The sequence below is a fragment of the Budorcas taxicolor genome, chromosome 1 (assembly GCF_023091745.1).
Source record: "Budorcas taxicolor isolate Tak-1 chromosome 1, Takin1.1, whole genome shotgun sequence".
Lineage (NCBI taxonomy): Eukaryota > Metazoa > Chordata > Mammalia > Artiodactyla > Bovidae > Budorcas > Budorcas taxicolor.
Genome location: NC_068910.1, coordinates 53,412,528 through 53,440,414, shown reverse-complemented (window position 1 = coordinate 53,440,414; position 27,887 = coordinate 53,412,528). Strand labels below are relative to the sequence as shown.

The window sequence follows — 27,887 nt, the reverse complement described above, 5'->3', positions numbered from 1 at the left end:
AACAAAGCTCAGATGTGAAAATCTACTTTTTCCCTTCTTTCCCGTTCTGATTCTATCTGTCCTGGGCTTCACTACAGTTCTTATTGTCTGTATCTCCTTTGTTAGATTAACACTGACATTGCAGGTATCCATCAGTTTGTCCCCGAGGTCCCATTCCAGGAGAAGCAACGTCATGTATAATGTATATACTTGCAATCTTTTGTTTGTACTTTTTACATCATATATACAGACATACCTCCCTTTACTGCACTCGGCTATTTCTGTGTTGCACTTTGCAGATGTTGCTTTTTTTTTTTTTCCTTACAAATTGAAAGTTTGTGACAGCCCTAAGTGGAGCAAGTCTGTTGGTGCCATTTTTCCAATAATGGCTATTGACTTTGTAATCTCTGTGTCACATTTTGGTAATTCTTGGCACGTTCTCAGACTTTTTTGTCATTATTTGCACTTCCTGAAACTTTTTTGTCATTATTTGTTATGGTGATCAGTGATCATTGATGGTACTTTTGCAACAAGATTTTGACTCGCTAAAGGGTCATGATAGTTAGCATTTAACAATTAATATTTCTTAAGATATGTACATTGGCTTTTTTTTTTAGACATGATTTTGTTGCAAACTTAATAGACCACAGCATAGTGTAGGCATTCCTTATATATCCAGTGGGAAACCAAAAACTTTTTGTGTGACTTACTTTATTGTGATACTGTCTTTATTGTGGTGGTCTGGAACCGAACCCGTGATGTCCCCGAGGTATGCCTGTATGATATTTAGGCTTTGGATTCTTTAGCATTCTCCTATAACTGCTTGTATTACCATTTCTACCTGTCCGAGGGCAAAGCCTTTATTATTTAGTTCCATTGGTTTTATTCCTGATAATAGGGAAGTCTTATTTATGATTGTCGTTTCGTTAGCTGACTTGGGTTTGTTCTTTCCAGTGATGGACAGTCTTCAGCCATTCCTGTAGCCAGTATGGAGTTTGCAGCCATTTGTCTCCGAAATGCCCTGCTGCTGCTACCTGAAGACCAGCAGGATCCGAAGCAGGAGAATGGATCTAAAAACAGCAACCAGTTAGGTGGCAACGCGGAGAGCAGTGAGAGCGGCGATGCTTGCAGGTATTCCGACTGCTCGGACCTCCCTCGGTCAGGTCTGCGGGGCTTCATTAGTCAGCTTCTGTCCCGTAGATGAGTTCCCAAAGTCTGCAGCCAGAATTTCCAGTTTTGAAGTGTGAATGTGTAAGTATTTCTGGGAAATTGCCTGGCGGTCTAGTGGATTCCATGCTTTCACTGTGGAGGCCTGGGTTTAGTCCATGGTTGGGGAACTAAGATCCCGCAAGCTACGCAGCATGGCCAAATATATATATATATATATATATATTTTTTTTTTTTTTTTTTTTTCTTTTTCTACAAGAGAAAAATAAGGTAAAGGCTAAGTGAGGAGAGAATCTTGAAAGAGAACAGTAAAAAGTAAGCTTTTCGCTGCCATGAGGAATCATTGCGAGAAATCCTGTTGCTGTCAGAGATGGGTTTTTTAAAAAAACCTTTATTAAAATAAATACTTAAATCCCTAAAACTTCTCTTTTCTTATTATTTTCTGCCTTTTCTCTTGACATACTATAAACCACAGACCTTCAGGATATTTCTGTATATTTCTGATTTTCTACATTAAATGAAATATTATGCCAATCTATAGAAACTGAGGGGCTTCCCAGGTGACTCAGTGGTAAAGAATCAACACAGGCTCAGTCCCTGGATTGGGAAGATCCCCTGGAGTAGGGAATGGCTACCCACTCCAGTATTCTTGCCTGGAAAATTCCATGGACACAGAAGCGTGGCGGGCTACAGTCCATGGAGTTGCAAAGAGTCAGACACGACTGAGTGGCTAAGCACTGAGTGCTCAGAAATTGGCAGAATTTTCTCTCGTAATAAAACAAACACTATTATATGTAAAGAGCTCTTTTATACATATGGCACCTTTAAACTCGAGTCTTCCATCTCAGCATCTTTTCTAAGATGCTAAAAATATAACATTTATTATAGAAAATTTGAAACAAAAATTGTGGAATTTTTTTCCCTCCGTCAAGGGGTTATGGTTTACTATAGTTGGTAAAAGACAACTAGAAGAATGAGAAATTTGTAAAAATACTGGAATGGTTTCCTTTGTATAGTAGAGATACTGTTTTCTGTTACAGATTTTTTAAAGCGGTAGGGAAAAGAAGCTAATACATGGTATAGCTTTTTTTTTTTTTTTTGGCTGCACTGTGGAGCATGTGGGATCCCAGTTCCCCAACCAGGGATCGAACCTGTGTCCCCTGCATTGGAAACACAGAGTCTTAACCGCTGGACGACCAGAAAAGTCCCTATGCCGCAGCTTTAACATGTTAGTGATGCTACATTACTGAGTATTTTTCCGTTTGATTCTTTTACACTTTTTTCATAAAAGAATTGCATGAGAGTGGGGATAGGGAGACGAAACTTATCGATATATTTGATTGCTTGTGCTCTTCATGATTAGGACTCTCATCTCTATTTTAGCAGTAAAAGCCATGATGGAGACAAATGCATTCCAGCTCCACCTTCTTCCCCACTGAGAAAGCAGGAGTTAGAGAACTTAAAGTGAGTAGCTAAACAAAATTAGCCTTGCGTTGGTCATTTGTTTTGCTGATATTATGAATTGTGTTGATTAAGTGTCAGATATTAAACCAACCTTTCAATCTTGTGATGTAACCCTACTAGGCAGGATGTATTACCTTTTTAATAAACTTTTGGATTGAATCTTTTTGTGAGGCGTGTTTGCTCCCATGCTCACAAGGAAAGGTGGTGGTCCATGCTCTTCATTCCTGTAGATGTCTTGTTTAGGTTTTCGTTTCAGGGTTATGCTGAACATATGAATGAGTCGGGAAGTGCTTCCTCTGTTTTCTGAAACAGTTTATCTAACATAGGTGTTGCTCCTTCCTCAGATGATTGATAGAATTCACCAGTAAAACCATCTGGGCTAGAGTCTTTGTGGGAAAGTTTCAGTAGTGAATTTAAGTTCTTCAGGAGTTAAGTGCTATTCAGATTTTCTATTTCTATCTCTATCAGTTTGGGTAAGTTATATTATTGCCTGTGTAGATTTATAAACTCCATTATATTTGCTTTGAACAGTCATATATATGTTAAGAGAAACAGAGCCGTCTTTTGTGTCTAACTACATTAGTACCATTTCCTGATGATTCTGATTTTTGTAGAAAACCGTTTGCCTTCAATCTGAAGGTCTCCCATCAGTTTTTCCTAAGGCTTTATGTTGTTTTGTTTTCCTTTTAAAATCTAAAGTTGTCTTCATTTCCTCTTCATTCTTGGAGGATGTTTTCATTGAATAAAAGTGTTTTAGGTCTTGTTCTGTTTCCAGGCAGCTTTTTCAAGACGTCACCGCGTCGTCTTCTGGCCTCCAGTGTCTGACCTCAGCCGCTGTGTTAGAGGTGCTATTTTTCTGTCACCGTGGATTGTCTGTATTTCATTCAGCAGTTAGACTATGATGAATCCAAGCGGGGTTTTCTTTGTTTTTAACCTCCCTTGGTGTTAGCTGCCTTTCTTAAATCTATAAATTTATCTTTCTTGGGATGTTTTTGACCATCGTCTTTTCATGTTTTGGAAATAGGGTTAATGGTTCAGCATCTCTTCAAGAATGATTTCAATAATAGGACTGCAAATTAAAATGGAAAGAGAGAGCCATCATTTTATGTTTTCACCTGCTAAGTTGCAAAAAGTGACAAGAGTACAGTTGAGACATTTATATATTGCGGGTAGCATTGTAAATTTTTGGAAAGTATTTCATTTAATCACATTCTTTCAAACAAACATTAGTGCTAATCTGGTGGTAGCTGCAGGGGAATCAGAGGTAAAAGAAAAGGCAGTGCTCTTAGTAGCAGATGGCAAACACTTAGGAGAAAACGGCGTTGCTTAGTAGGCTAGTTACCAGGTGGTGGGATTTGGGGTGTGTCCTTGTGATAATTTGATCACCCTAATAAGTGGGGAATGACTTCACATTAAAATTTTACATTTCTTTCAATCCAAGATGCTCAATCTGATGCCAGAGTTTATTGATCACCTGTGTTACTTTTACTGTGAACCTCCTGTTGGTAGGATTTACTGTTTTATTAAGGAAATTGACCTTTATCATTTGTGTTATAACACTGTTTCTGGTATTTAGTTATAAAACAGAGTTTCATTTATTAAGTATCGTATTTATCAATCTTCTTTACTTTTTCTTTCCATTTTGTGCGATGTTTAGAAAGGCCTTCTTGCCTCCAGTATTTAAAGAATAATTTAACCACATTTTTCTAGCACTTTTTGTTACAGTCATAACCACCAATCTACAGTCATAACCACCAGTCTAAATTCTTGTTTCATCTAGAATTTATTTTATATAAGCTTAATAATGTAAGGCTGTCTCCATGTTTCATGTAATTTTTCACAGTACATTTGATTAATTTCATTTACCTTTCCAAATAAAGCTTTGGACAGAGCTATAAAGATTTGTGTCTAAATAGTTTATAGTTACATTTTTATAAAATAACATATATGTGTGTCTGCATGAAAAAAGTCTAGAGGATCTATGTCAGAACCTTCACAGTGGTGGGATAACTGATGATTTTTATTTTGTTACTGGAATATTTGTTTCTTCCAACTTTTAAAACAAGTTACTTCATTAATCTTAATGAATCTCTTTGGAGGAAAGACTGGCCATGTGCCCTATCCTGGTCATCAGATCAGTGTGTTGATGGCATGGCATCACTGTCAGTGAGCTTAGGGCTCCAGGCACCCTGTTCAACAAAGCAACAGCTTTTTTTCTTTTTGGTCTGCGCTGGGTCTTTGTCGCTGCCCTGGGCCTTCCCTGGTTTCAGCGAGCAGAGAGTACGGGCTAGTTGTGTCTGGCCTTCTCTTGTGGAGCACAGGCTCGGTAGTTGTGGTGGACAGGCTTAGTTGCCCAGACCAGGGATCGAACCCGTGTTCCCTGCCTTAGCAGGCAGATTCGTAATCACTGAACCCCCAAGGAAGTCCAAACAACAGCTTTTTATCTCTTTATTCTGTCAAATTCCCACTTTGCAGTAATAATACCCTCTCTTTCCTGGGTTATATATATGTGTAAATTCCCACTGTATCTTATTTTGGGGAAGAAAGCATTAATCTTCTGATTATATGAGGAAACTCTAAGCTCTCAAATTTAGTTAGAAATAAGTTGGTCGTTTAAGGTTTTAAAAGCAGCGTTTTTGGTTTTGTTTTTTTTTAACTTAAAGGTAATTAAATGTTTTCTTCCAAGGTTTTATTTAAATTTTCTTGAATTCTTATTTCTTATATGAGTCAGAAGATAGCAAGAAAATAAAAAATACTGTGACAAATTACTGGTGAAACAATGACAAAATATACAAAAGAATATAGCTGTGGAGTGAAATAAAATGAAATTTAAAAAAAAATCAAATTCCAACCATATACCTAAAATAAACTCACTATATTGGATTTTTGTCCTGAGTCGAAATGTGAAAAAACAAAGCAAATTAAGTAAAGCTAATCTAGGTTTGGTATAAAGTGAGCTGATGTAAAGGGGTGGATTGTAAATTTCAGCCAAGGCTGTATTTGGGAAAACGCTTTAAATTTGCCCCGGAAATGTACAGGTAGGTCCCCAGCACGCCTGCTGTTTGCTACAGACGGCTCTGTTTGTGGGGCCAGGACATTTCGCATGCACCTCGGGGCTCCTCTGTCTTTAGGAGGTTACTCTGTAGGGTGAACAGTCCAAGTACGGCAGAGGCTCTGCAGTGTAAAGTGAATCTTGGCCTCTCAGGCTGCTTTCCTCCCTGTTGGGCGGCAGCTGCCCAGCTTCCTCTGTGTCCTTCCAGTGAGATTTCTCGTTACCATCCCAGCATATATATATATGGATTTTTACACTACAGCCGTAGCCTTCCACACTGCTCTGTACCTTACAGTTGGCCTTGCAATGCGTCTGTAGAGATTGTTTGTATCAGTACAGAGCTCAGTTTCATTCATTCTAATGGGTGCATACAGTGGCATTATATAGACGCATACAGTTGCATTACATGAATATGACTATTTAACGTTGCTTTTATATTTAGTTACAGTGTTGTCAGTCTTTGCTGTTATAAATAATGCTGCAGTGACTATCATTGTACACAGTTAAGGGGAATCCTTCATGATGAAGGTATTTGCAGCAATACTTAAGTTGGATTTAATTTTTACAAATTTATTTGAATGAGTGCTAATCTTAGGATTGCTTTATGTGTGCATGTAACTTAAGACGTTTCTGATTCTACACTGGTTGAACAGCTACAGAGTTGTGTAATTTAAATTTACCTTCTGTAAGTGGCACTAAAAGACAGAAGGGTATGTGCAGGGTGGCATTCATCCTCTCAGAGAGTGTTGTGCCTTTCCCAACTTTTGCTTTCCACACATTCTAGCAGGGTGATTGGTGGTTTTCAGAGAGAAAAAAAAATTACTTCCCTATTTTTGTGGAAAGGGACAGAGGGTCTCCATAGGGAATTCCATCATCATAAAGTGGGGTAAGATGGGTTTGCTGATACATAACTTAACCTTTTTTCTTATAGAGCAGATGGGAGAAGGGAAATGGAACAAGATGGAAGGAGCCTTAGGGTAGATTTATAAAAAGAACCACTGGGCGGGACAGTAGTAACCGTTATGTGGAGACAAATGGTGTGGGGGAAGGAGTCGTGAAAGATTTGTGTCGTAATTTTTGAAGCTATAAAAGCTCCCAGCATAGTTGGGTGCGTTAGAGGGCAGTTCTGTGGCAGGAGCCAGCTGTCTTCTGCAGAAAGGAGGAGCCTGAGCACATTGGTTCTCCGCTGAGATCCTGGAATTGTCAGGGATTTTATCTGTTTCTGACCTGAATTCGTTTATGTGATTGGAAACGGGTATGAGGAGTACATAGTTTAGTTTTTATGGACTATTATATTTGACCCCTCTGTGCTCTAATACCCAAGACACCAATGCAAAACCTCATTTGCTCTTTTCCAGCATAACTAATATGCAGTAAATTATCAAGACTGTTCTAATGACCACTTCTTACTGTATGGATTCAGACTGAGCTTCTTGACTAGTTTCCTTTTTTTTTTTTTTTTTGTTTGTACATGAATGAAGATGGTTCCCAAAAAAAATCATTCTAACCAAGTTACAGGTATGTTTTCAGAAGGCGTAGGATACCTGAAGCAATTCTGAGATTCTGTATTAAAATCAAGGTAGCTTTCAGAAAAAAATACTCTCAAAATTAAAACAGAAATTTGTCCCCCAAGCAGGAAGAAGTCTCAGAAATTAATAGTTTAATCATGAGGCTCAGATGAATTTAGAGATACTGATACGTTGGGTCAAGAAGGCATGCATATAATGACACTGTAAGAATATTCCTTTATTTCCTGAACCACCCAAAGCAAAGCCATTGGTTTCATATGATTAAGAAAACACATGCGCAGACACACATACCCAGTCTCACTCCAGCCTTGAGTTAAATAAATGCTCTGACTTACATTATTGAAATGAAAGGTGAGTCTATGTCTCAGTTTTTGTCTGAGAGAAATGAAAATTTGTCCACGTAAGAATTTTAAAGCAGCTTTACTTTTGATAGACAAAAAGTAGAAATAATAGCCTAGGCATGTATCAGGGGGAGATTGGCTTAACTAAATTGCTGGCTAGGAATTCCCTAGTGGTCCGGTGCTTAGGACTCCAAGCTTCCATTGCAAGAGGCAAGTGTGTGATCCCTGGTCAGGGAACTAAGATCCCGCATCCCACTCAGTGCAACCAAAAATTCTTTTCAACATAAATAGGGACTTCCCTGGTAGTCCAGCGGCTAAGACTCCACGCTCCCAATGCAAGGGGCCTGAGTTTGATTCCTTGGTCAGGGAACTAGGTCCTGTATGCCGAAACTAAACATCCCACATGCCCCAGGTAAGATCGAGTGAAGCCAAATTAAATTTTTTTTTTTAATTTTAAGAAATATAATAAATTACAGGCCACTCTGTATATTGGTATTGCTACTCAGCTGTAAAAAAGAACAAGCTCCTGATGCCCTAGTCAACATGATGCAAATCTCAAAACATTTTGTTTCTGCTTTTACTCAGCGTAAGGTCCATACTGTATGATTCTGTTTATACCATCTGTACGACAGGCAGACGCTATCCTGACTTATGTTCATAGAAATGAGAACAGTGTTTGGGGAGTTGACTAGAAGGAATTTTTCTGGGGTGAAAGAAATATTCTGTATCTTAATTAGACTGGCAGCTACATGTATATGTTCAAACTTACCAAACTGTACATTTAAGATGATGTATTTTAAGACGATATAAAAATCATACCTAACTTTAAATGGTTTAAGAAATTTTGAAAATTTTCAAAATTCATATAACTCTAAATATATTCTTTGGGGAAATACAATTAACCATTAATGATTCATAAATGGTCAGTTTCTCTGACATATCACTCATAGGGTGACATGTGGAAAACTTGGTGTTTTAGCAGCAACAAAAAAACTCTCCTTGTATTTTACATGTATTCCTTAGACTCTAAAGCCTCAGTATCTAAAATCATAATCACTCATCACTGGACCCTGAGTACATGGGACATGGCTGGTGAAAGGTACACACAGATGTATGATACACACTGATTTCCAGACTTCTAAAGCTGTAATATATGTCAGTGATGTTTTGTATTGATTATGTTAAAATGACATTGTAGATATATTGGGTTAATTTTAAAATATTGAAATTAATTCCACTTTTTTTTTTTAATGTGTCTGCTGGAAAATACAAAATTACACTCATGGCCCCGATTACATTTCTCTTGGATGGTGCTGCCTCTAAGGTTTTAGAACCATCTGAAGTGTTTGTAGTTTTTGATACCTGGTTTTTACCAGTGTGTGATACTGTTCCTATGCCAGCTTTCTCACATGCCACAAAATTTAGCCGAGTGTCTCATCAGAAAAATTCATCTTTAAAAGGCCTAACTCCCAAATGACTCTTAGAGTGCAGAGACATGTACAGGGTTGATATTTTGGCCATATGCTTTGATTTAAATATTAATGTTGCCACGTGCATTTGAGAGATAATGATTTTCTTACACACTATACACACCTAATATAAGGGTTGACTTTTTACACTGTACACACCTAATACAAGGGTTGACTTTTTAGGTCAAACATTTATTGACTATCACTGATAATTTGGCTTAGCAGTAAAGAATCTGCCTACAGTGCAAGAGTCAAGGGTTCGATCCCTGGGCCAGGAAGATCCTCTGGAGAAGGAAATGGCAACCCACTCCACTATTCTTAGCTGGAGAATCCCATGGATGGGGGAGCCTGGGAGGCTACAGTCCGTGGGATCGCAAAGAGTCGGACAGGACTTAGCAACTAAGCAACAAAATAACTGATCACATATTTTTAAAACAGCTGTATTGAGATATAATCCACATACCATACAATTAACCCGTGTAAAGTGTGCCATCCCGTGATTGTTAGTTTATTCACAGCGTTGTGCAGTCATCACCACAGTCAATTTCAGAACCCTGCACCCTTTGGCTGTAACCCCTTTCTCTTCCGTCTGCTCCCCAGCCTTAATCAATCCACTTTCTGTCTCTCTAGATCACCTGTTTTGCACTTTCCTGTGAATGGGATTATGCAATACGTGGGTTTTATGACTGGCTTCTTTCACTTATAGTAATGTTTTCAAGGTTCATTCAAGTCGTAGCCTGTATCAGCATTTCATTCATTTTTCTTTCCGAATAATATTCTGTTGTATGGACATACCACATTTAGTTTATTCATTCATTTTAGCTTGTTTTCATCTTTAGGCTACTAGGAATAATGCTGCTCTAAACATTCATATACAAGTCTTTGTGTAGACATGTTGTTTATTTTTCTACCTAGAAGTGGAATTGCTGGGCCCCATGGTAACTATTTAATTGTTTAAGGAATTACCAGACTGTTTCGTAAAGTGGCTGCAGCGTTGACAATCCCACCAGCAGGTATGAGAGTTGCAGTGTCTCCACGTCCACACCAACACTTGTCATTCATCTATTTTATCATATTGACACATTGTAGTGGGTATGAAGTGGTGTCTCACGATGGCTTTGATTTGCATTTCCCTGTTCTGGGATTCTTGGGGTCGCAAAGAGTCAGACGCGACTGAGCTGAACTGAAACCTAATGATGTTGAACATCTTTTCAAGTGCTTATTGGACACTTGTATCTTTTTCTTTAGAGAAATGTTTATTGAAATCCTTTGTCTATTTTTTAGAGGTGTTAGTTATCTTTTTTATTATTGAGTTGTAAGGGTCACTTATATATTCTAGGTCCAGGGTCCTTATCAGATACGTGACCTGTAAATATTTTCTCCAATTCTGTCTGTTGTCTTTTCAGGTTTTCTGCAGGTGGTTTTGAATCTCGGATTTTTGATTTTGATAAAGTTCCATTTATGTTTTATTCTTTCATTGACTGTTCTTCTCGTGTCATATCGAATCCTCTGCCAAATCTATGGTCATGAGATTTACCCCTGTGTTTTCATCTAAGAGTTAGATAATTTTATTCAGCACTACATTTAGGTCTTTGATCCATTTTGAGTTAATTTTTGTATATGATACGAGGTAAGGGCTCAACATATTAATCCTTTTGCACAGAAGTATCTTATTAATGGGCTTCCTTGGTAGCTCGGACAGTAAAGAATCCGCCTGCAGTGTGGGAGACCTGGGTTTGATCCCTGGGTTGGGAAGATCCTCTGGAGGAGGGCATGGCAACCCACTCCAGTATTCTTGCCTGGAGAATTCCATGGACAGAGGAGCCTGGCGGGCTGCAGTCCATGGGGTCGCAAAGAGCCGGACGTGACCGAGCGACTAAGCACATCTTATTAATCGTAAAGAAAGAGGTCCACAAGGTTAGTCACACTAACATTTCATTGTTGTGTGCTATTTTAATAACTGTCATGGGTGTGTACAAAGTCTTATATGTTGCATGTTACAGGACATCTTTGTTATTCATTCTGAGATTGTGATATTAGCGAACTTTCAATTTCTAAAGATAAATTAGAGGCTTCTCTAGAACCTGGAAAAGAGTATAACAGAACTGGAAAAGGGCAAGAAATAATGTTGGGGCCAATATGGGAAGTGTCTGTATGAGAAAGTCAGAACATACAAAATAAAAACGAAATTTCAAATTTGCTTTTTTTTTTTAAGTAAGAGGCTCAAAATGGATAAAAGGAAATGTTTGGACCAAATTTAACTCAGCCCGGTTATTCCACAAGTATAAATTATGGAACCTTAATTGGTTCTTATAGACTTCTGATGGGACACCCAGTGAATTATTTCCCATTCACTTAAAAGGACCTCCCAAGGCCCAATGTTTATAAAAGAAGATGAGCCAAACAAATGGTGGATAACATAAATATCACAGGCAGTTTTAGTGTACTTAAGGAATCCTGTTTCTTTTGGTCTTAGCCAAGTACTTCTATTGTGGTTGGAGAGACATACCTGAAACAATACCCTGGCTAATAACCTCCTGGCTCTCATATTGCTCTTGTTAGGGACTCAGCCCCGATTCACTCTTTTTAACCAGGTCTGATCCTACGGAAACGTGTCCATCTAGGAAACTCTTCCAGAAAAGGGAACCTGCCGTGGGATCCATCCTTCATCTTAGCAGCTTGTCTTCACATAGCACGATTCACATCTGAGTCCCAGGCCCCCGTTTAGATGAGTGGTGATGAGATTAATCACAAGCCAGGGTGGGGATAATTCTTCAGTGGTCTCCCACTCTGGAGAAACCCCACAAGGCTCCTGCTGACATTGGACAAATCGTTTAACCCATTTGGGCCTTTCTTTCCTCTTCCGTCAAGTCAGATCGAGTGATCTTACGGTCCTGCCCATGCATAAGGTGCTGTGCCTGTGACGGCCGCATTTTATTTGCTGCCTGGGGTAGGACTGGATTCCTTGAGATGCTAGATTTGGATGAAGAGGAAAACTTCCTCAGCCTTTTTGAGCTGGTCCTCTCTTGGTATTGGATTTGGGGTTTGTTTATCAGTAAGGCTCTTGGTAACAGAACAGTTACTAGAAAGAGAAGTGTTTACAGAAGACATGAAGCTTTAAATTTTAAGAGCTGGAGTTGACAAGTTTAACATTTTCTAGATTTCTGTAGATAAATGGAAACAGTTTGAAATGTACATTTAAAAAATTTTAAATCCAGTACCATATTTGTTAGAAGAAATTCTTTATAAGATGTTTTGAGCCAGTTTTTCAAATAATTTGTGTTACGAGGTCACTTTGTGAATTTATTTGCCTTTGACAAATGGTGACTGACTGGGCTTACCCTCGGTGTAGCCTCTTTTGATATGGGTTGAGCTGTTTGCCAGCAAAGGTCCATCTAGTCAGAGCTAAGGTTTTTTCTAGTCATGGATGGATGATGTGAGGATTGGACTGTAAAGAAAGCTGAGTGCCAAAGAATTGATGCTTTGGAACTGTGTTGTTGGAGAAGACTCTGGAGAGTCCCTTGGACAGCAAAGAGATCCAGCCGGTCCATCCTGAAGGAAATCAGTCTTGAATATTCATTGGAAGGACTGATGCTGAAGCTGAAACTCCCAATACTTAGGCCACCTGATGCGAGGAACTGACTCATTGGAAAAGACCCTGATGCTGGGAAAGATTGAAAGCGGGAGGAGAAGGGGATGACAGAGGATGAGATGGTTGGATGGCATCACCGACTCGATGGACATGAGTTTGAGTAAAGTCCGGGAGTTGGTGATGGACAGGGAGGCCTGGCATGCTGTAGTCCGTGGGGTCACATAGGGTCGGACACGACTGAGCGACTGAACTGACTTTGCTGTTCCAGGCACTTGGTTTAGGTTCATTTCACCCACAGAAGATATGGCTTGACGCATTTAAATGCTCAGCCTTAAATGGCTTGTTGCTGTAGTTTGGTCCTTTAAGGAAACAATTTTCCCCGTTTCTCTCCTTTCTTTTTTGTTCTTTTTTGTTCTGTTCTTTACCAGGGGTTGGCTGTGGCTCTAGAGCCAGCTCCTCCAGCGTGTGGAGGGGCGGGCAGGGGTGTATGGGATCCCCTACTGTGGAGGGTGCGCAGCAGGGCGGGTGAAGCAAGCATGTCCCTTCCCCTGAGGTATAGTTCTTCCAGTCTGATGACCTGTCAGATCCACTGAGCAGTTGGTCAAGCAGATTGGACAGTGGCTCGAGGAAGTGGTGGGGCAGGTTGAGGCGGGCGGGGAGGGGGGGTCAGTATTTGAAGTAGCAGCTATCAGAAGTGAAGCGATTTCTCCAGAGCCAAGCGTGTTTCTAGCGTGACCAGTTTGCAGGAATTACGCAGTGTGGAGTGTTGTTTCCCAAGAGGAAATAGAGGGTGAGTGAGAGGATGTTAAGAGATGCCTTAGGGTGGATGGGAAGGCACTCCATCCGAGAAGAGGAGTATGAATGTTAGTTTTAGTTTCACGCGAGGAAACGTACTTTAATGTGATGACTCTTGAGTAGAGTTTTGCATTCGCATATTCAAGTATTTTTTAATAGAGAGCTTGCTTTAATAGTAGAATCTTTCACCCTGTTCTAATTTGACATGGTGTCTCATGGGGTAAAAGGTAAAAACTGAGGAAAACCAGTTTTTACCTCGTACATAATTATAGTTTGGAAAGCAGAATCCTGCTGCAAATCTTACATGACTGATTTTTGGACCCAAAGTGGGCTTGACAGTGGGCTGGAGCAGTAATAGCCCCCCTACTGTCAGGAGAGGCCAGGGCAGGCTTTTCCCAGCAAGCCTGCCTGAGGCGAGGCCTGTCCTAGACTCTGGCCCTGGAGCCTGCGTCTGGGAGCCGGAGAGGAGTCGGCTTCTTCAGCAAGGTGGCCTGCCACCTGGGCAGGTGGGCGTCTGGGTGCCTGGAGAAGCAGATCTGCGGTGTTGGAAGCTGTGACTCTTACAGTGCTGGCCCGTTAAACACCTACGCGGACACTGAGAAATTGCTCCAGCCTTTGTGTAGGAGACAAAAAAGGCGAGCTCCTGCTTTTAAGGAGCTTATGTTTTGCCCTGGCCATTGGCAAGAGTCACAGATGGAAGCGAATATTCAGTTTTGTGACTGTCATTCAAGTGGCCATGAGTTGATGATGGCCTAGGGCCTCTAGAGCCCTAGGCCTTTATTTTTATTATTTATTTATTTATTCCTGACTGCTCTGGGTCTCCGTTGCTGCGCACGAGCTTTCTCTAGCTGCGGCGAGCAGGGGCTGTGCTCTGGTTGTGATGGGAGGACTTCTCTCTTTGCAGAGCACAAGCTCCAGGGCACACAGGCTTCAGGGGTTGTGGCACACGGGCTTAGTTGCCCCATGGCATGTGGCATCTTTCCAGGCAGGGGATCAAACCAGCGTCCCCTGCATTGCAAGGCAGATTTGTAACCACTAGACCACCAGGGAAGCCCAAGACCCTGGCCTTTAAAAGTCATTCTTCTTCTTCATAAGCAGTGCATATCTGAGTGATGAATGAATGTTTATTGCCATTCAGAAATAAAACTGTAAATAAACCAAAAGAGGAAATTAAGTCACCCGGATCTCACCACACACAGCTCCCCATTGAAGTGCTCCTGAAAATGGGAGATGACCAGCCAGTGCCCCTCCCTCCTTTGGGCCCTGGAGTTTTTGGGTGTCGCTGCCGCGGGATGGCCTTGTTAGTGAAGACAGCTAGCTGTTGGAGACATGAGGATGACCATAGGCTTGTTGGAAAATCCCTTTGTTAATGACACTGCTTGCTGCTCTTAAGTGACTCTCCTCTGTGAACAGGGTTCAGATTTTAAATTAGGTGCTCAGGAACAAAATTTGAACTTGTAACGTTTCAAGTAAATTCTGTTTTCTTCCTGTTTAGAAAGGCAGACTATGGGACTTCCCTGCCAGTCCAGTCGTTGCGGCTCCATGCTCCCAATGCAGGGACCGCAGGTTCTAGCCCTGGTCGGGGAACCAAGATCCCTCGTGCCACACGACACAGCCAAAAAGTAAAAAGAACAGTAATAAATGATAAAAAGATAGGTTGCATGTGCATGCATAGTTATGTATGCACTAGAAAAATCATAATGTAATCCATTCTTCACAGTTTATTTTTAGGGCAGTCTCGTGAACTGACCAAGAAGCAGTGTGATAGTGTGGGAAGGACCGTGAGTGGGGAGTCGACGGTGTTGACTGTTAGTCCTGACCCTGGTCGTATACGCCGAGCTAGAGAATATATTTAGTCACTTTGCTTCTGAGTTTCGTAAAGCAAGGACCCACCCTAGGCAGTCTTCTAGCCCTTATCCTCACGGCCTCAGGCCACAGATCTCAGTTTCCTTGTGCCCCACTACTCTTCTGCGTTGTTAGGGTTGAGGGGCTGCTTTTCCTTTGCTGGACAGTTTCTAAGGTTCCAGCAGCCGGGAGTGAGGCAGTGAGGAGGGCACAGGCTGCTTCTGGATTTGCCCGCCTGTGGTTTTCACCAGAGGGGCATTTCTAGGCAGAGAATTTCAGTGTATTAGAAAACTGTGTTGCTAGGATGGTCACATTCTTCCCAGACTGAAGTTACAACCCGAGTGCACTTCATGATATACATATGTATTGTAATTTGTAAACATAACTCAGAACCCTGCATCTGATGTCAGGCCATTTGTGGCTGGCCATTCAGACCTCATTTCTATTTGACAAGGGTTTATTTTAAGATTGCTTTGTGGAGCGGTTGTTTACCATTCAAATGATCTATTAGTGCCAAGTCTTTAGCTAGACTCGTTTTAAATGAGCTGCCCGTTAAGTAGAAAACCAAACAGAAGTTCACGTTTCCAGCCCAACCTAGAAAAATCAGTGAAACTTACATTTTTTATCTTCACATTTATTCATCCTGGTTTTTTTTTTTTAGCCTTGAATATTCATTTAGGATAATAGTACCTATGTGAATGAAATTCTTTTAGTTACTGTTGATACTGTGGCTTAGCAAAAGCTATAGACTTCTTAATACTTTCAGAGAAGAACGCTTTACAGTAAGCTGAGCTTACTGTAAAAAATGGATTTTTTTTTTTACATCTGAAAAAATGGATTTTTCGGTAAGTTAATTGTGTTTCTTAGCAGGGTCGCAAATGTGCTTCTATAGCTTTATTTCTAGGATATTAAAAGAAATGTTTTATGGGAGTAAGTTCCCACTAGGCAATTAATGACTTTTTTGTTTTTTACAGACTAAGCATGTATTGTTGACTCCAGAGGGTTGTTTTGTGGGGGGTGGGATGGAAGCTAAAGATGATTTAGGTAAACAGCTAAACTGAGCCTCAGGTGGTGGTTTGTACACCCGTTAGCACTGTGGCTTCCCCGCTCCTTGCCTGGCGTCCAGATCGCCACAGCTGGCAGTCTGGGCCGTCCTTTCCTGTGTAGCAAGCGTCACCCTTGCCGCCCTAGGCCTCAGGCCTCCTCAGCCCTCGCCTTTGTGTTCCAGATGCTCCATACTGGCCTGCAGCGCCTACGTGGCTCTGGCTTTGGGTGATAACCTTATGGCTCTGAATCACGCAGACAAACTTCTTCAGCAGCCCAAGCTGTCAGGATCTCTGAAGTAAGTGTGACTCACCCTGTGTGTTTATTTTGTTTGGAGGGTTTCCGTGAGTCTGCGGTGCATATTGCCTCTCTGACTTACCCAGTGGAATGTAAATTATCTTAGGGAAAGCAGAAAAGTTTCCTAATTTGCGAATTTTTTTGTGTTTGGCAGTGAAACTTTTTCTCACTTGTCGCGCTTCGAGGGTTATTGGAAACGGCATTGGCCATGCTGGGCACGAGGGAGCAGAGACTCTGGACTCTGGATTCTGGGTCTGAAGGGGCACATTATCACATACTAGCTCCCAAAACAAGCTGAGTCCTCGGTGGAAAGACCCACATGAAAAGGAGTTTGGTCAGCAGGATAAATCTGCTTTGAATTTAAAATATTTTCCCGAACGACTGCACCATTTCCAGAGAACATGAGTCTTACTTACACTCTTCAGATGCCTCTTCAATATTAATGTCATTGTCACTCTAAAATTTTCTAAAGCACATCATGAAAATTGAGTAACATGCAGCATTCTTTGAATCTTTGTATGATGCTGATGCTGGAAATTTTATCCAAGACCATGGGTACTCTGTATAACATCAGGACAGTTGTTTTTATATTCTTCCTTTATGTACATAGTTACAATTTCCAAAATACGTTCCTTTCCCTTTCAGTGGCCTTTGTTTGTAACATGCAACACCTAGAACTGTGAGGTCATAACCCTGAGGAACAGTTCTGTAAATGTTTATTTTTGCCTTTTATAAAAGTACTACTTTATACAAGCATCTAAAGTTAACATTGATTGGGACTTCCCTGGCAGTCCAGTGGTTAACACCCCATGCTTCCAAGACAGCAGGGCACGGATTTGATCCCTGGTCGGGGAACTAACATTCCACAGGCTGCACGGCGAGGCACCCCCCACCAAAAAAAAGAGCATCCAAGAACAGAGAGACTTTGTCACAATTCAAGTATGAGAGCTCCTGCTCTCCTGTGAGAAAATCTCCTCTACACTCCAGGGAGGGTCCTGGGCTTGAGATCAAGGCAGTCGGGTTGCCTCTAAGGCACCTTCCTGTTGCCCAGCGCTGAGAAGTACGAGCCAGGAACCTTGGCCTGTGCCTGCCAGACACCCGCTGCTCACACCGTGCTGTGCATGGCGAATGGTGGAGCAGAGTTTTTTGTGTGTGTTTCTTTTTAACAAAAATGAAATACAGATCCTTGCTGCTTTTTTTTAAATTCTCTGACTGACATGGTCATCACTGTTGTCAAATAATCCTAATTAGATTCTTTCCTTTGCATTTGTGGCAGGGTTTTCAACTGCCTTTATCAACTTCTTCCCTCTGAACATCAAAGCAACAACATTCTTAGGCTTTATGATTTCTTGAGGGATTGGCCAAGCCATGTCTGATCATTTCATCTGTAATTCTCTTTAACTATTCTGCCCTCATCTTTGGTTTCTAATCACTAGCCAGAACCCCCATCTCTGCAAAGAGGATAAGCCTTTCTGCCTTAGACAGCCCAGGTACCACAGCGGCTTTACCTTCGTGTACCGCCTCCGAAGGTCTGGGCTTTGAGTGTCATGAAGGCCTTTAATTGTTTCTTTCTTTTTAGAGTAAATTCACAGAAGTTGAAGTGGTTTGAAGTGGTTCTCTGAATTTGTACGTTTATGGGTGGGAGGAGGGTTTTTTTATTTTTTTGGCCTTGCCAGGGCATGTAGGTTCTCAGTTCCCTGACCAGGAATCGAATCTGTACCTCCTGCTTGGAAGCATGGAGCCTTAACCACTGGACCACCAGGAAAGTCTAATGTGTCTGTGTTTTATAATGATTTTTGGCTTATGGATTCTGGTTTAATGCAATTTTTAAAATATCTTATTTCAAACTATATTTAAACTTACTGATTTTTTAGGTCGCCATTTTTATTAGGGTATCTGGTGGGGAAGCCAAATGGAAGAGCATTACATATAAAGTAGATTAATAAGAACCTGATTTGTAGCACAGGGAACTCAGTGCTCTGTGCTAACCTACCTGACTGTAACAAATAGTGGATATATGTATAACCGATGTACTTTGCAGTGCAGCAGAAACTAACACAACATTGGAAATCAACTATACTCCACTAAAAATTAATTTTAAAAAGTGGGGGCATTACAGCTCCTGGTAGTTAGAAGAAAAAAATTGCTTAACAAAGAGATAAGTCTTAGGGAAAAAAGAGAGAGAGAGAGGAGATGGCTCTTGGGAATTCCCGGATGGTCCAGTGGTTAGGACTCCATGCTTTCACTGCTGAGGGCCTGGATTTGATCCCCAGTCAGGGAATGGAATCCCATAGGCCATGCAGCAGAGCCAAAAAAAGAAAAGAAAGAGAACTGCTCTTGAGTGTGCACAAATCCCAGAAAATGGTCAAATTGGAAAGAGTCTAAGGTTTGAGGACTCGAGGTCCATGTGGACAGACTCAGTTGGGACAGCTGGGCTCAAGGAGTTGGGAACTGAACTGGCCTTTCAGGGGAGTTCGGTTTTGGCCCGGCTTTGCACCCCAGGAGGCAAGGCTGCAGGCAGCGCAGTGGGGTGTCCACCCAGGACAGTGACGGGAACAGAGCAACCTTTGGGGAAGTGAGACGTTGACTGGATATAGAAAAGCAGAACCCAACTGTGGAGAGCTTTAAATCTACAACAGTTTAGATTAGTTTTGTTCTCAAGCGGAAAGAGTCATTAGGATTTTGAGGAAAGGAGTATTATGTCTAAAGCTGTTTTAATTTTGAGAAATCAGATGATCTTAGGGAAAATGGCTCAAAGGAAGACACTGGAAGAACCAGGCTATTGTAAACCTGGAGGAAACACACCTGCCTGGCAGCAGCTGTGCCCAGGAGAGAGGATGTGAAGGGGAGGACACTTGTGCAATACAAGTGAAGCTGATCCGGGGGCTTCCCTCACGGTTGGCCTGCCGATGGGGGGACACCGGTTCTATCCCTGGTCGGGAAGGATCCCGCGTGCCACGGGGCAGCTCATCCTGAAGCCCGTGCCCTATAAGCCCTGAAGCCTGTGGCGCCTCGAGCCTGTGCTCCGCAACGAGAAAAGCCACCACGGCGAGAAGCCCATGCCCCGCAGCCTGAGAGCAGCCCCCGCTCGCCGCAGCCAGAGAGAGCCAGCATGCAGCGGTGCAGACACCCCCAATGCAGCCGAGGTCACAAGTGTGAAGAAACGGAGCTGGTCCGACCCAAATCAAGCCTGCCGCCCCGGGGCCTTCTGGCTGAGGCGGCAGCACAGGCTGGAGAACCCTGACTCTGATCCTCCACCCCCAGGGCACACGTCCTAGGATCTGCCACTTCCTTTAGAACTTCATCACTTCCCGATGGTATTTTCTGTATAGATAGAACAGCGTACATTTGTCAACTGTATTTTAAATTTTTGTTGAAATACAGTTGATTTACTGCCCACTTCTATTTATTTTTTTACTGCCCACTCTTATTTTTGTTTATTTTTTTACTGCCCACTTGTAAACTGCTGTCTTGATGTGTGTCATTTGTTCCTTCTTAGCTAACACGAAAATTATTGTGTATCTTAAGATATTTTTAAAGAGAAAAATTTAAGTGATTCTTAACATATGTGAAATTTTTACGTATACACCAGATTTTATTATACATTGGGTATTTTTGTGATGACCTGCGTTTCAATTTGGAACCCGTTTTTTTTTCATTTCAGATTCCTGGGTCATTTATATGCTGCAGAGGCCCTCATCTCTCTGGACAGAATCTCTGATGCTATTACTCACTTGAACCCGGAGAATGTCACTGATGTCTCCTTAGGGATCTCTTCAAACGAGCAGGACCAAGGTTAAGGAAGACATGTTTGATCAGAACTCTTCACCATTTCCACTGCCTTTCCATTGTAACTCAGGACATATAGAAATTTAAGGGCACAGTTGTGAACGGAAGGGAGTTATAGGTCGGCAGTCTATAGTTTCGGCCATACTTACTATGTACTAATTGCTAAATTCTCACTTTTGAAACACTGATGGGTGTTAGAGCGATTCATTTTTGGGGGGTTCTTTTAATTTATTTATTTGGTTGTTTGGAGCCTTAGTTGCAGCATACAAACTCGGTTGCAGCATCTAGGATCTAGTTCCCTGACTGGGGATTGAACCTGGGCCCCCTTCTTTGGCGCACGGAGTCTTAACCACTGGACCACTAAGAAGTCCAGAACTATTTGTTTTGATTCTTACACTGTGTTTTTTTTCTCTGTGGAGGGATTCCACAATCCCAGGGAGAGTAAAAACACATTCAAAAGTCAGTTTTAAATCATGGCTAAAGTTTTGAGGGAGCAAGACTAGAATTCCCTTTATTCGAGGTTATTTCTCAGACTTGGGGGTAGTGGTGGGTGGGAGGTGGCATTCTCTGTCTTTTATTAGAACCTGTGTGCTTAGGCGCTCGGTCATGTCTGACTCTTTGCGACCCCATGGACTGTAGCCCTCCAGGCACCTCTGACCGTGGGGATTCTCCAGGGAAGAATATTGGAGTGGGCGGCCATGCCCTCCTCCGGGACATCTTCCTAAGCCAGGGATCAAACCCAGGTCTCCCACACTGCAGGCAGATTCTTTACTATCTGAGCCACCAGTGCTATTAGAACCTCCACTACATAAAAAAGGAAATACTGTGACAGATTGCCTTAATATTAGATTTCCATTTCATAAGGAAAATTGTTTGGAAAATATACTGTTTTTGTCTGGCCTGCTCAGATTTATGTTCGTGTCTTTGTAGGATCAGACAAAGGTGAAAATGAAGCAATGGAATCCTGTAAGTAAGACATTTTGTAAAGACTTCAGTAGCCCAGACTGCTTCCCAAAGACTCGCCCTCGAGCCTCCATGGCCTTCCTCTGCCGCCCGAGGAAGACAGCCAGGCTCAAGTTCTGGGCAGCTTCACGGGTGGTGGACGGGTCGCCTCCGTGCCCCGGCCTGGCCTCCTCACGCGGGTGTGCTCTTCTCCCCAGCTGGGAAGCGGGCCCCTCAGTGCTACCCCAGTTCCGTCAACTCGGCCCGGACCGTGATGCTGTTCAACCTGGGCAGCGCCTACTGCCTGAGGAGCGAGTATGACAAAGCCCGCAAGTGTCTCCACCAGGTGAGGCTGGGCCAGGGCTGGGCGCCTCGTGGAGCAGCCGGCAGGGGGCTTGGAATTGCTGGGCTCTGTCATCATGTATGCATTCTGACTTCTGGTCAGTTTGTTAAACATTGGAATATGACTCTTCCAGACATACTCTTTTTAAAAAATATTTACTTGGCTGTGCCGGGTCTTAGTTGCAGCTTGTGGGATCTAGTTCCTTGAGCAGGGATAGAACTCAGGCCGCCCGCACCGGGAGCATGGAGCCTTAGCCACTGGACCACCAGGGAAGTTCCAGACGTATTCTTGCAAGGTACACAACTGACTGTTGTTGCAAATGAACCTAGGCACCTAATGGAGAGTTTTCCTGAAGATTTTAATCATCAGTATTTCAAAAGATTGTTGACCACATCTGTATCAGTGCTCAGTCAAATCAATAATGGTGTTCCGTATAGTTGAACCCAAGGCAGCTGTAAACCTTGCATACTAAAACAGTAACATATCTGAGACGTATTTTAAGTGAAAAGAACAAATAAATGCCCAACACTTGTTATGTAATCCTGTGTGTGCATAAAGGATCTCTGGATGAGCACACCGGAAACTGCTAACATTGGCTCCCGGGGGTGACAGGAGAGGTGCGGTGTAGCTGGAGCACTGAGATGGGAAACTGTTCCCCTGGATCCCTGTTTGCTGTTTAGTTTTGAATTGCGTGACTCTGTCCACTCAAAAAGTTAGATTACAAATACACCTTTTTAGAAAGAAGGGTTCACAGAGTCAGTACCCAAGAAATTCCTCACACAATAAATGTTCCTGGCGCCCTGTAACTGAACTAGACCTCTGATGTCTCCCACCCAGAGGGGCCGCATCAGCCGGTCTCGGGAACTTTTGATCGGGGCTCTTCAGGTCCCTTGCCCGTCCTTGGACCAGTCACAGGCAGGGACCCAGAGGGGTTCCACAGAACTGGAAAGGGCTCATCCTCAGATGCATGTTAATTCAGTACTTTCCTGGCAGTCCAGTGGTTAGGTCCATGCTTCCACGGCAGGGGGCATGGGTTCAATATCTGGTTGGGGAGCTAAGATCCTACAAGGTGCAGGGCATGGCCAAAACAAAAAACAAGCATAGGCAAGAGCTAGAAGAATCCCAAGCAGGAGAAGACCAAGAGAGAAGGAGCGCTCTCCTGTTAAGAACTCATTATGGGCTAAGCAAGGGAAGATAAATATGTACTGAAAATCACATGTCTAGTTTAATTGGGAGGGATGAAGACAGACAGCTGAGGGCCATCCGAGCAGAACTGTAGTGTCCCGGTGAGCTCGAGTGTTTGCTGACTTGACATGGGTAGGTTGACATTCTTTTTCTTTTTTTGGCATTACTCAGAGTTTGTATCTTAAGCTACATGGGTCTCTTTTGTTTCTCATGGGTCTCTTTTGTTTTGAGTGAAGGCGGCCTCAATGATCCATCCCAAAGAGGTGCCCCCTGAAGCCATCCTGCTGGCCGTCTACCTTGAGCTACAGAATGGTGAGTGGTTCTTCTCTTGACTGTAGCCCTGCAAAGAGCCAGAGATTTTTGGCGTCTGCTTTTTCTCTTAGAAACGGAAGAGATATTAACCATCACATTCTTCTAAACAAGGGAGTTTCTGATATCTTGCAAATTCTTACTTCCTGCAGGTTAAGTGTATATCCTTTTATCTGTGAAAATGCAGAATAGCATAACTTCTGACAATTATAATTCATCGCTACTAATTAACCTTTCTCTTAGGCATCCAAATGACTCTTAATTGAGAACCTGAGACAGAATGCAGTGGCTTTGGGTTGTACACCTTAGTGTTTTAAACACAGATGTCGTTAATAAGCTTTGCCGTAAGCCAGTTCCTGCTGAGGATTTTTTATTCAAGCCTAAATCCAGGTCATGCCTCTGGGGCCATATATGACCTAGAAGAAAGGCTGTGGGCCCTTCGTGAGAGATGATGTGAAGCAGGAAAGGAGAGCTGAATGGGAGAGATGAGGGAGCACAGAAGCATTAAGAGTTGTTCGTCATACCCCCTTGCTGATCGTGGAAATCCTTACAAGCCTCCCCTCTTTTTATTGCTGAAGAAGGCGCCCAGCAGGCCTCGTCCTCCTGAAAGGCGTGGCCCGGTTCGTGCGCAGTCTAGAGCCCTTTTAAGTTCTCAACCTGGGCTCCACCTTAAAATCAATACAGAGCTTCCAACAATTCTGTTCCCTAGCTCACACGCTACATTTCTTACGTCAGAATTTCCCAGGATGGTGCAGGGGGCATTGCGTGAGTCTGGTGTATAGCAGCGGTTGCAGACCACTGCGCTTCTCCATCATCTTTGCCTCCCTTTTGAGACTTGACGGGCTTGCTTTGTTAGGTGGTGCTATTGTTATCTGCTTTTTTGTAATGGGAAGTGTTTTTATAGGTAATACCCAGCTGGCCTTACAGATCATCAAAAGGAATCAGCTGCTCCCTGCAGTGAAAACACTCTCTGAAATGAGAAAGAAGCCAGTGTTCCAGCCCGTCCACCCAATCCAGCCCATCCAAATGCCAGCGTTCACTGTGCAGAGAAAGTGATAGTTTGCGTGTGGAAAACTGTCACCTGAGACCCAGGGGAATATTTACCAGCCTTTTTAGTTGTATCACAGCAAAATGAATAAAAGACAGATGCTGAAGGGTGCTAGTTTTGAAGACACAATTTTGAACCAATTTTAACCCCTGATTTTTTTTCATTTTATTTTATTTTTTTTTGGCTGGAAGCTTAATACAGTTAAGGATTCACAAACTCATTTTCATCTGTTTTCCATATAATCTTTGCTAGATTATTCATTTTAAGCCATTATGTGATAGATCTGTCAAATACAATTAAAACGGTCTTATCAGAACAGTCTTGTTAGATACATCGTGTCTTTTTTGCAATGGTCACAGTATGTCGGCATTCACGATTCCATGTTAAAGGTTAGTAATGGACGCCGCATGGTGAGCAGATGAGTAACCAGTCCAGGAGTTGCGCAGGGCAGAAGGCAGGGGAGGCTAGCGCGTCACAACCTAGCTGTGACTCAAGGGGCCAGAAAATGCATAGTAAGACCCATAGGGCTAGTCAGGTTGGGTTAGGAAGCGACGACTGATAGGAATTAATTATGGCTTAAAAATTACAGATGACGACAAACAGCACTCAGGGCACTGGCCACGTTCACCCTCCTGTGCCACTGGGGAGAAGCACCAGGTAGGGAGTCTGTCAGCAGGGAGTTCAAGGCTCATCGCTATCCCCATTGCAGGTGCAAACGGGAACTTAAAAGCTTCTTTCTCATAAGAGACAGGTATGTGTTGCGGGATTGACCCGGCCAAAATGTGTCAACAGGGTCAATACGTTAAACTTAAAAGCAGGAACAACAAAACACGCTGCGGACTAACTCTGGAGAGCCTGGGCGGCCCCCCAGTCAGTATCAGGCTTGGACTCACGAAAGCTGGCCGTTCAGGATCGTCCCTGCCGCCAGCGTCTCTCCAGTTTCCGACCTGGAAGACCAGGTTCACACTAGCCGAATCTACACGGCTCCTCGGTTTTCACAGATGGAGAGGGGAGCGTTTAGAGAAGCGCATGGTTTATCAGAAACTGCATCTGAATTATTCTGTTGCTGAAACCAAACATTTTAGTTGGGGATCTATAGGAGCTGAGTGAGATGTGACCACACACTACCCACGAGTGACTCAGAGAAGGGGGCACGGTTTTCCTTCCATTTGAACGTGGGAAGGGTGTGCACGGGGCTCGCGTGCTCTTTGCCATGTGGCAGTTGCTTTCCCTGGTGGCTCCACAGTAAAGTCCGTCTGCCCGTGCAGGAGACGCAGGTTTGATCCCTGGGTCAGGAAGATTCCCTGGAGAAGGAAAGGGCAACCCATTCCCAGTATGCTTGCCTGGAGAATCCCATGGACAGAGGAGCCTGGCAGGGCTACAGCCCATAGGGCCGCAAAAGAGTCAGACACGACTTAGAGATTAAACAACAAGTTGTTTTATATACAGAGTAGATTCCTTCCTGGAGGATACAGAAAACAGAGGTGGCCTAGTTCCCTCGGGCCTCTCGAAGCCTTTTCCAAATGAGATGGGAGTCGTAGGCTGCACTGGTGTTGGTCAAAACCTGCAGGAGCTGCTTCCCCAAGCCCCAGATCTGCAACGGTTCTGTAGGACCCGCGTGTGTGCCGCAGGATGGTGGCAGCTTTGCCTGTTGCCGTTCAGTCGCTCAGTCATTTCCAACTCTTTGTGACCCGTGGACTGCAGCACGCCAGGCTTCCCTGCCCTTCACTCACTCTCCAAGTTTGCTCAGACTCATGTCCATTGAGTCACTGAAGCCACATCTGTCACCCCTTCTCCTGCCCTCTATCTTTCCCAGCATCTCCTGCCCTCTATCTTTCCCAGCATCAGCGTCTTTTGCAGTGAGTCAGCTTTTCGCATCAGGTGGCCAAAGGATTAGAGCTTAGCCAGGGCATTTTCCATACAAAGCCCACACGCTTCATAAATTGCGAGCCCACCAGGTCTTGGGTGGCGTATGGGTGGTAGAAGGCCTGTAGTTGAACTCGAAGGCAATACATCTTTGGAGACATCTCAAGAAACTGAAACTTTCCCCACTTGCTGATTAGTTAGAGGGAAAGCAGGAATAGCTCAGAGGCAGATGAGGCCCCATGTTGCTGTTAAATAAGAGTACCCTTGGCTGTGAGTAGCACAAAGTGGATCCGTGACTTAAACGAAGATAGTTTCTATCCCACTTGAGAAGGGGATCCATAGGCAGCTGGTGACCTTGGCTTTTCATGCTCAGATGCTATCAGGGACTCAGCTCTGTTTTCCCACACCATCCTCCTCAGCATCTGGACTTCTGTCCCCCTGGTCACAGGATGTTCCAGCATCATATCTGCACTGAAGCAAGAAGACGCAGCAAGACTTCCCTGGTGGTCCAGTGGTGAAGAATCCTCTTCCCAATGCAGGGAACACAGGTTGGATCCCTGGTCCAGGAAGATTCCATGCGCCGTGGGACAACGAAGCCCACGCTCCGCAGCAAGAAAAACCACCACAAGGAGAGCCCTGAGCTCCACAGCGAAGAGTAGCCCCCACTCACCGCAACTAGAGAAAGCCCGCTCAAAGCAGCGAAGACCCAGTGCAGCCAAAAATAAAATTTGAAAAGAAGGTAAAGGCACCCTGTCGTGATCAGAAACCATCAGGAACAAAGTTTACCCAGAAACCCTCAGCAGACCTCAGCCTCCATCTCCTCTGTAGTTCAAATCATGTATCCATCCTTAGCTGCAGGTGCTGGTACAACCCTGCACATCTTAGGAGAAGGCTGGTGAAGGGTTTTCCCAGCTGGAGCACTCCAGATCTGATGCATTGTTGTCAAATTCTGACCCCAGCAGTCCAGCTCGCCCCTCCACAGCCACCCTCAGCAGATCTGTGCGCAGTAAATGTAGGCTCTTTATCTCTATGACTTGTCTTTCTGAGTCCATCAGCCAGGAAGGCTTCTCCCACTCATTTTTTCCAGCACAGTCTGTGAACGGTCACCATCTCTGCTATGGAGGAGCTTCCCTGGTAGCTCAGTTGGTAAAGAATCCGCCTGCAGAAAACAACAAAATTTTGTAAAGCAATTATACTTCAGTAAAAAAAGAATCCTCCTGCAATGCAGCAGACCCCGGTTCGATTCCTGGGTTGGGAAGATCCCCTGGAGAAGGGAAAGGCTACCTGCTCCAGTATCCTTGGCCTTCCCTGGTGGCTCAGCTGGTAAAGAATCTCCATATTCTGGCCTGGAGAATTCCATATAGTCCATGGGGTCACAGAGTCAGACATGACTGAGCAGCTTTCACTTACTGCTAAGGGAGGTAACCCTAACAGTGCTGAGAGGTTTTAGATGCCGTGTCCTGGAAGTTTCTCCTCGCTGTCTCAATTTCTCCACCCCACCGCCCCCGCCCTGACCATTTGTGTCTTGGTCATACCTTTCTTCTACGGTAGATGATGTTCTGCAGTTTAACAGGTGTGGGGGCTCTCAAAGGGTGGTGTCATAGCTGGTGGGGTTGTGAATTCTGAGACAGGCCTCCTTGGCTTTTGTTCAAGCCCCACCACCTGTTCAGCAGCCCAGTGGGCCAGAATTCATGGCATGGGTCCCTTCACAGATTGCGCAGGGGCAGGGCGGCCCCCAGCAGAGCCAGTGCCTTCAAGGGTCTCTCCTGCCCCACTCGTACCCCTGCCCCCTTCTCAGAATAGCACTCTTGGTGTTCCCACCATGCAGAAC

The 27,887-nt window shown here is 43.4% G+C and overlaps 1 protein-coding gene across 1 annotated transcript in view; it reads left to right on the top strand.

Annotated features, from left to right (window-relative positions):
• The window catches only part of CNOT10 (CCR4-NOT transcription complex subunit 10), a 57,094-nt gene extending 32,693 nt beyond the window's left edge, over positions 1 to 24,401 (top strand). Inside the window, exons 12-19 of the mRNA XM_052637740.1 lie at positions 934 to 1,110; positions 2,530 to 2,610; positions 16,462 to 16,575; positions 20,239 to 20,369; positions 21,294 to 21,329; positions 21,524 to 21,651; positions 23,070 to 23,145; positions 24,047 to 24,401. Of these exons, the coding sequence (XP_052493700.1) occupies positions 934 to 1,110; positions 2,530 to 2,610; positions 16,462 to 16,575; positions 20,239 to 20,369; positions 21,294 to 21,329; positions 21,524 to 21,651; positions 23,070 to 23,145; positions 24,047 to 24,198 (895 nt within the window). The 3' untranslated portion in view covers positions 24,199 to 24,401. The remainder of the gene's footprint in view (positions 1 to 933; positions 1,111 to 2,529; positions 2,611 to 16,461; positions 16,576 to 20,238; positions 20,370 to 21,293; positions 21,330 to 21,523; positions 21,652 to 23,069; positions 23,146 to 24,046) is intronic.
• Positions 24,402 to 27,887: the final 3,486 nt, after the last annotated feature.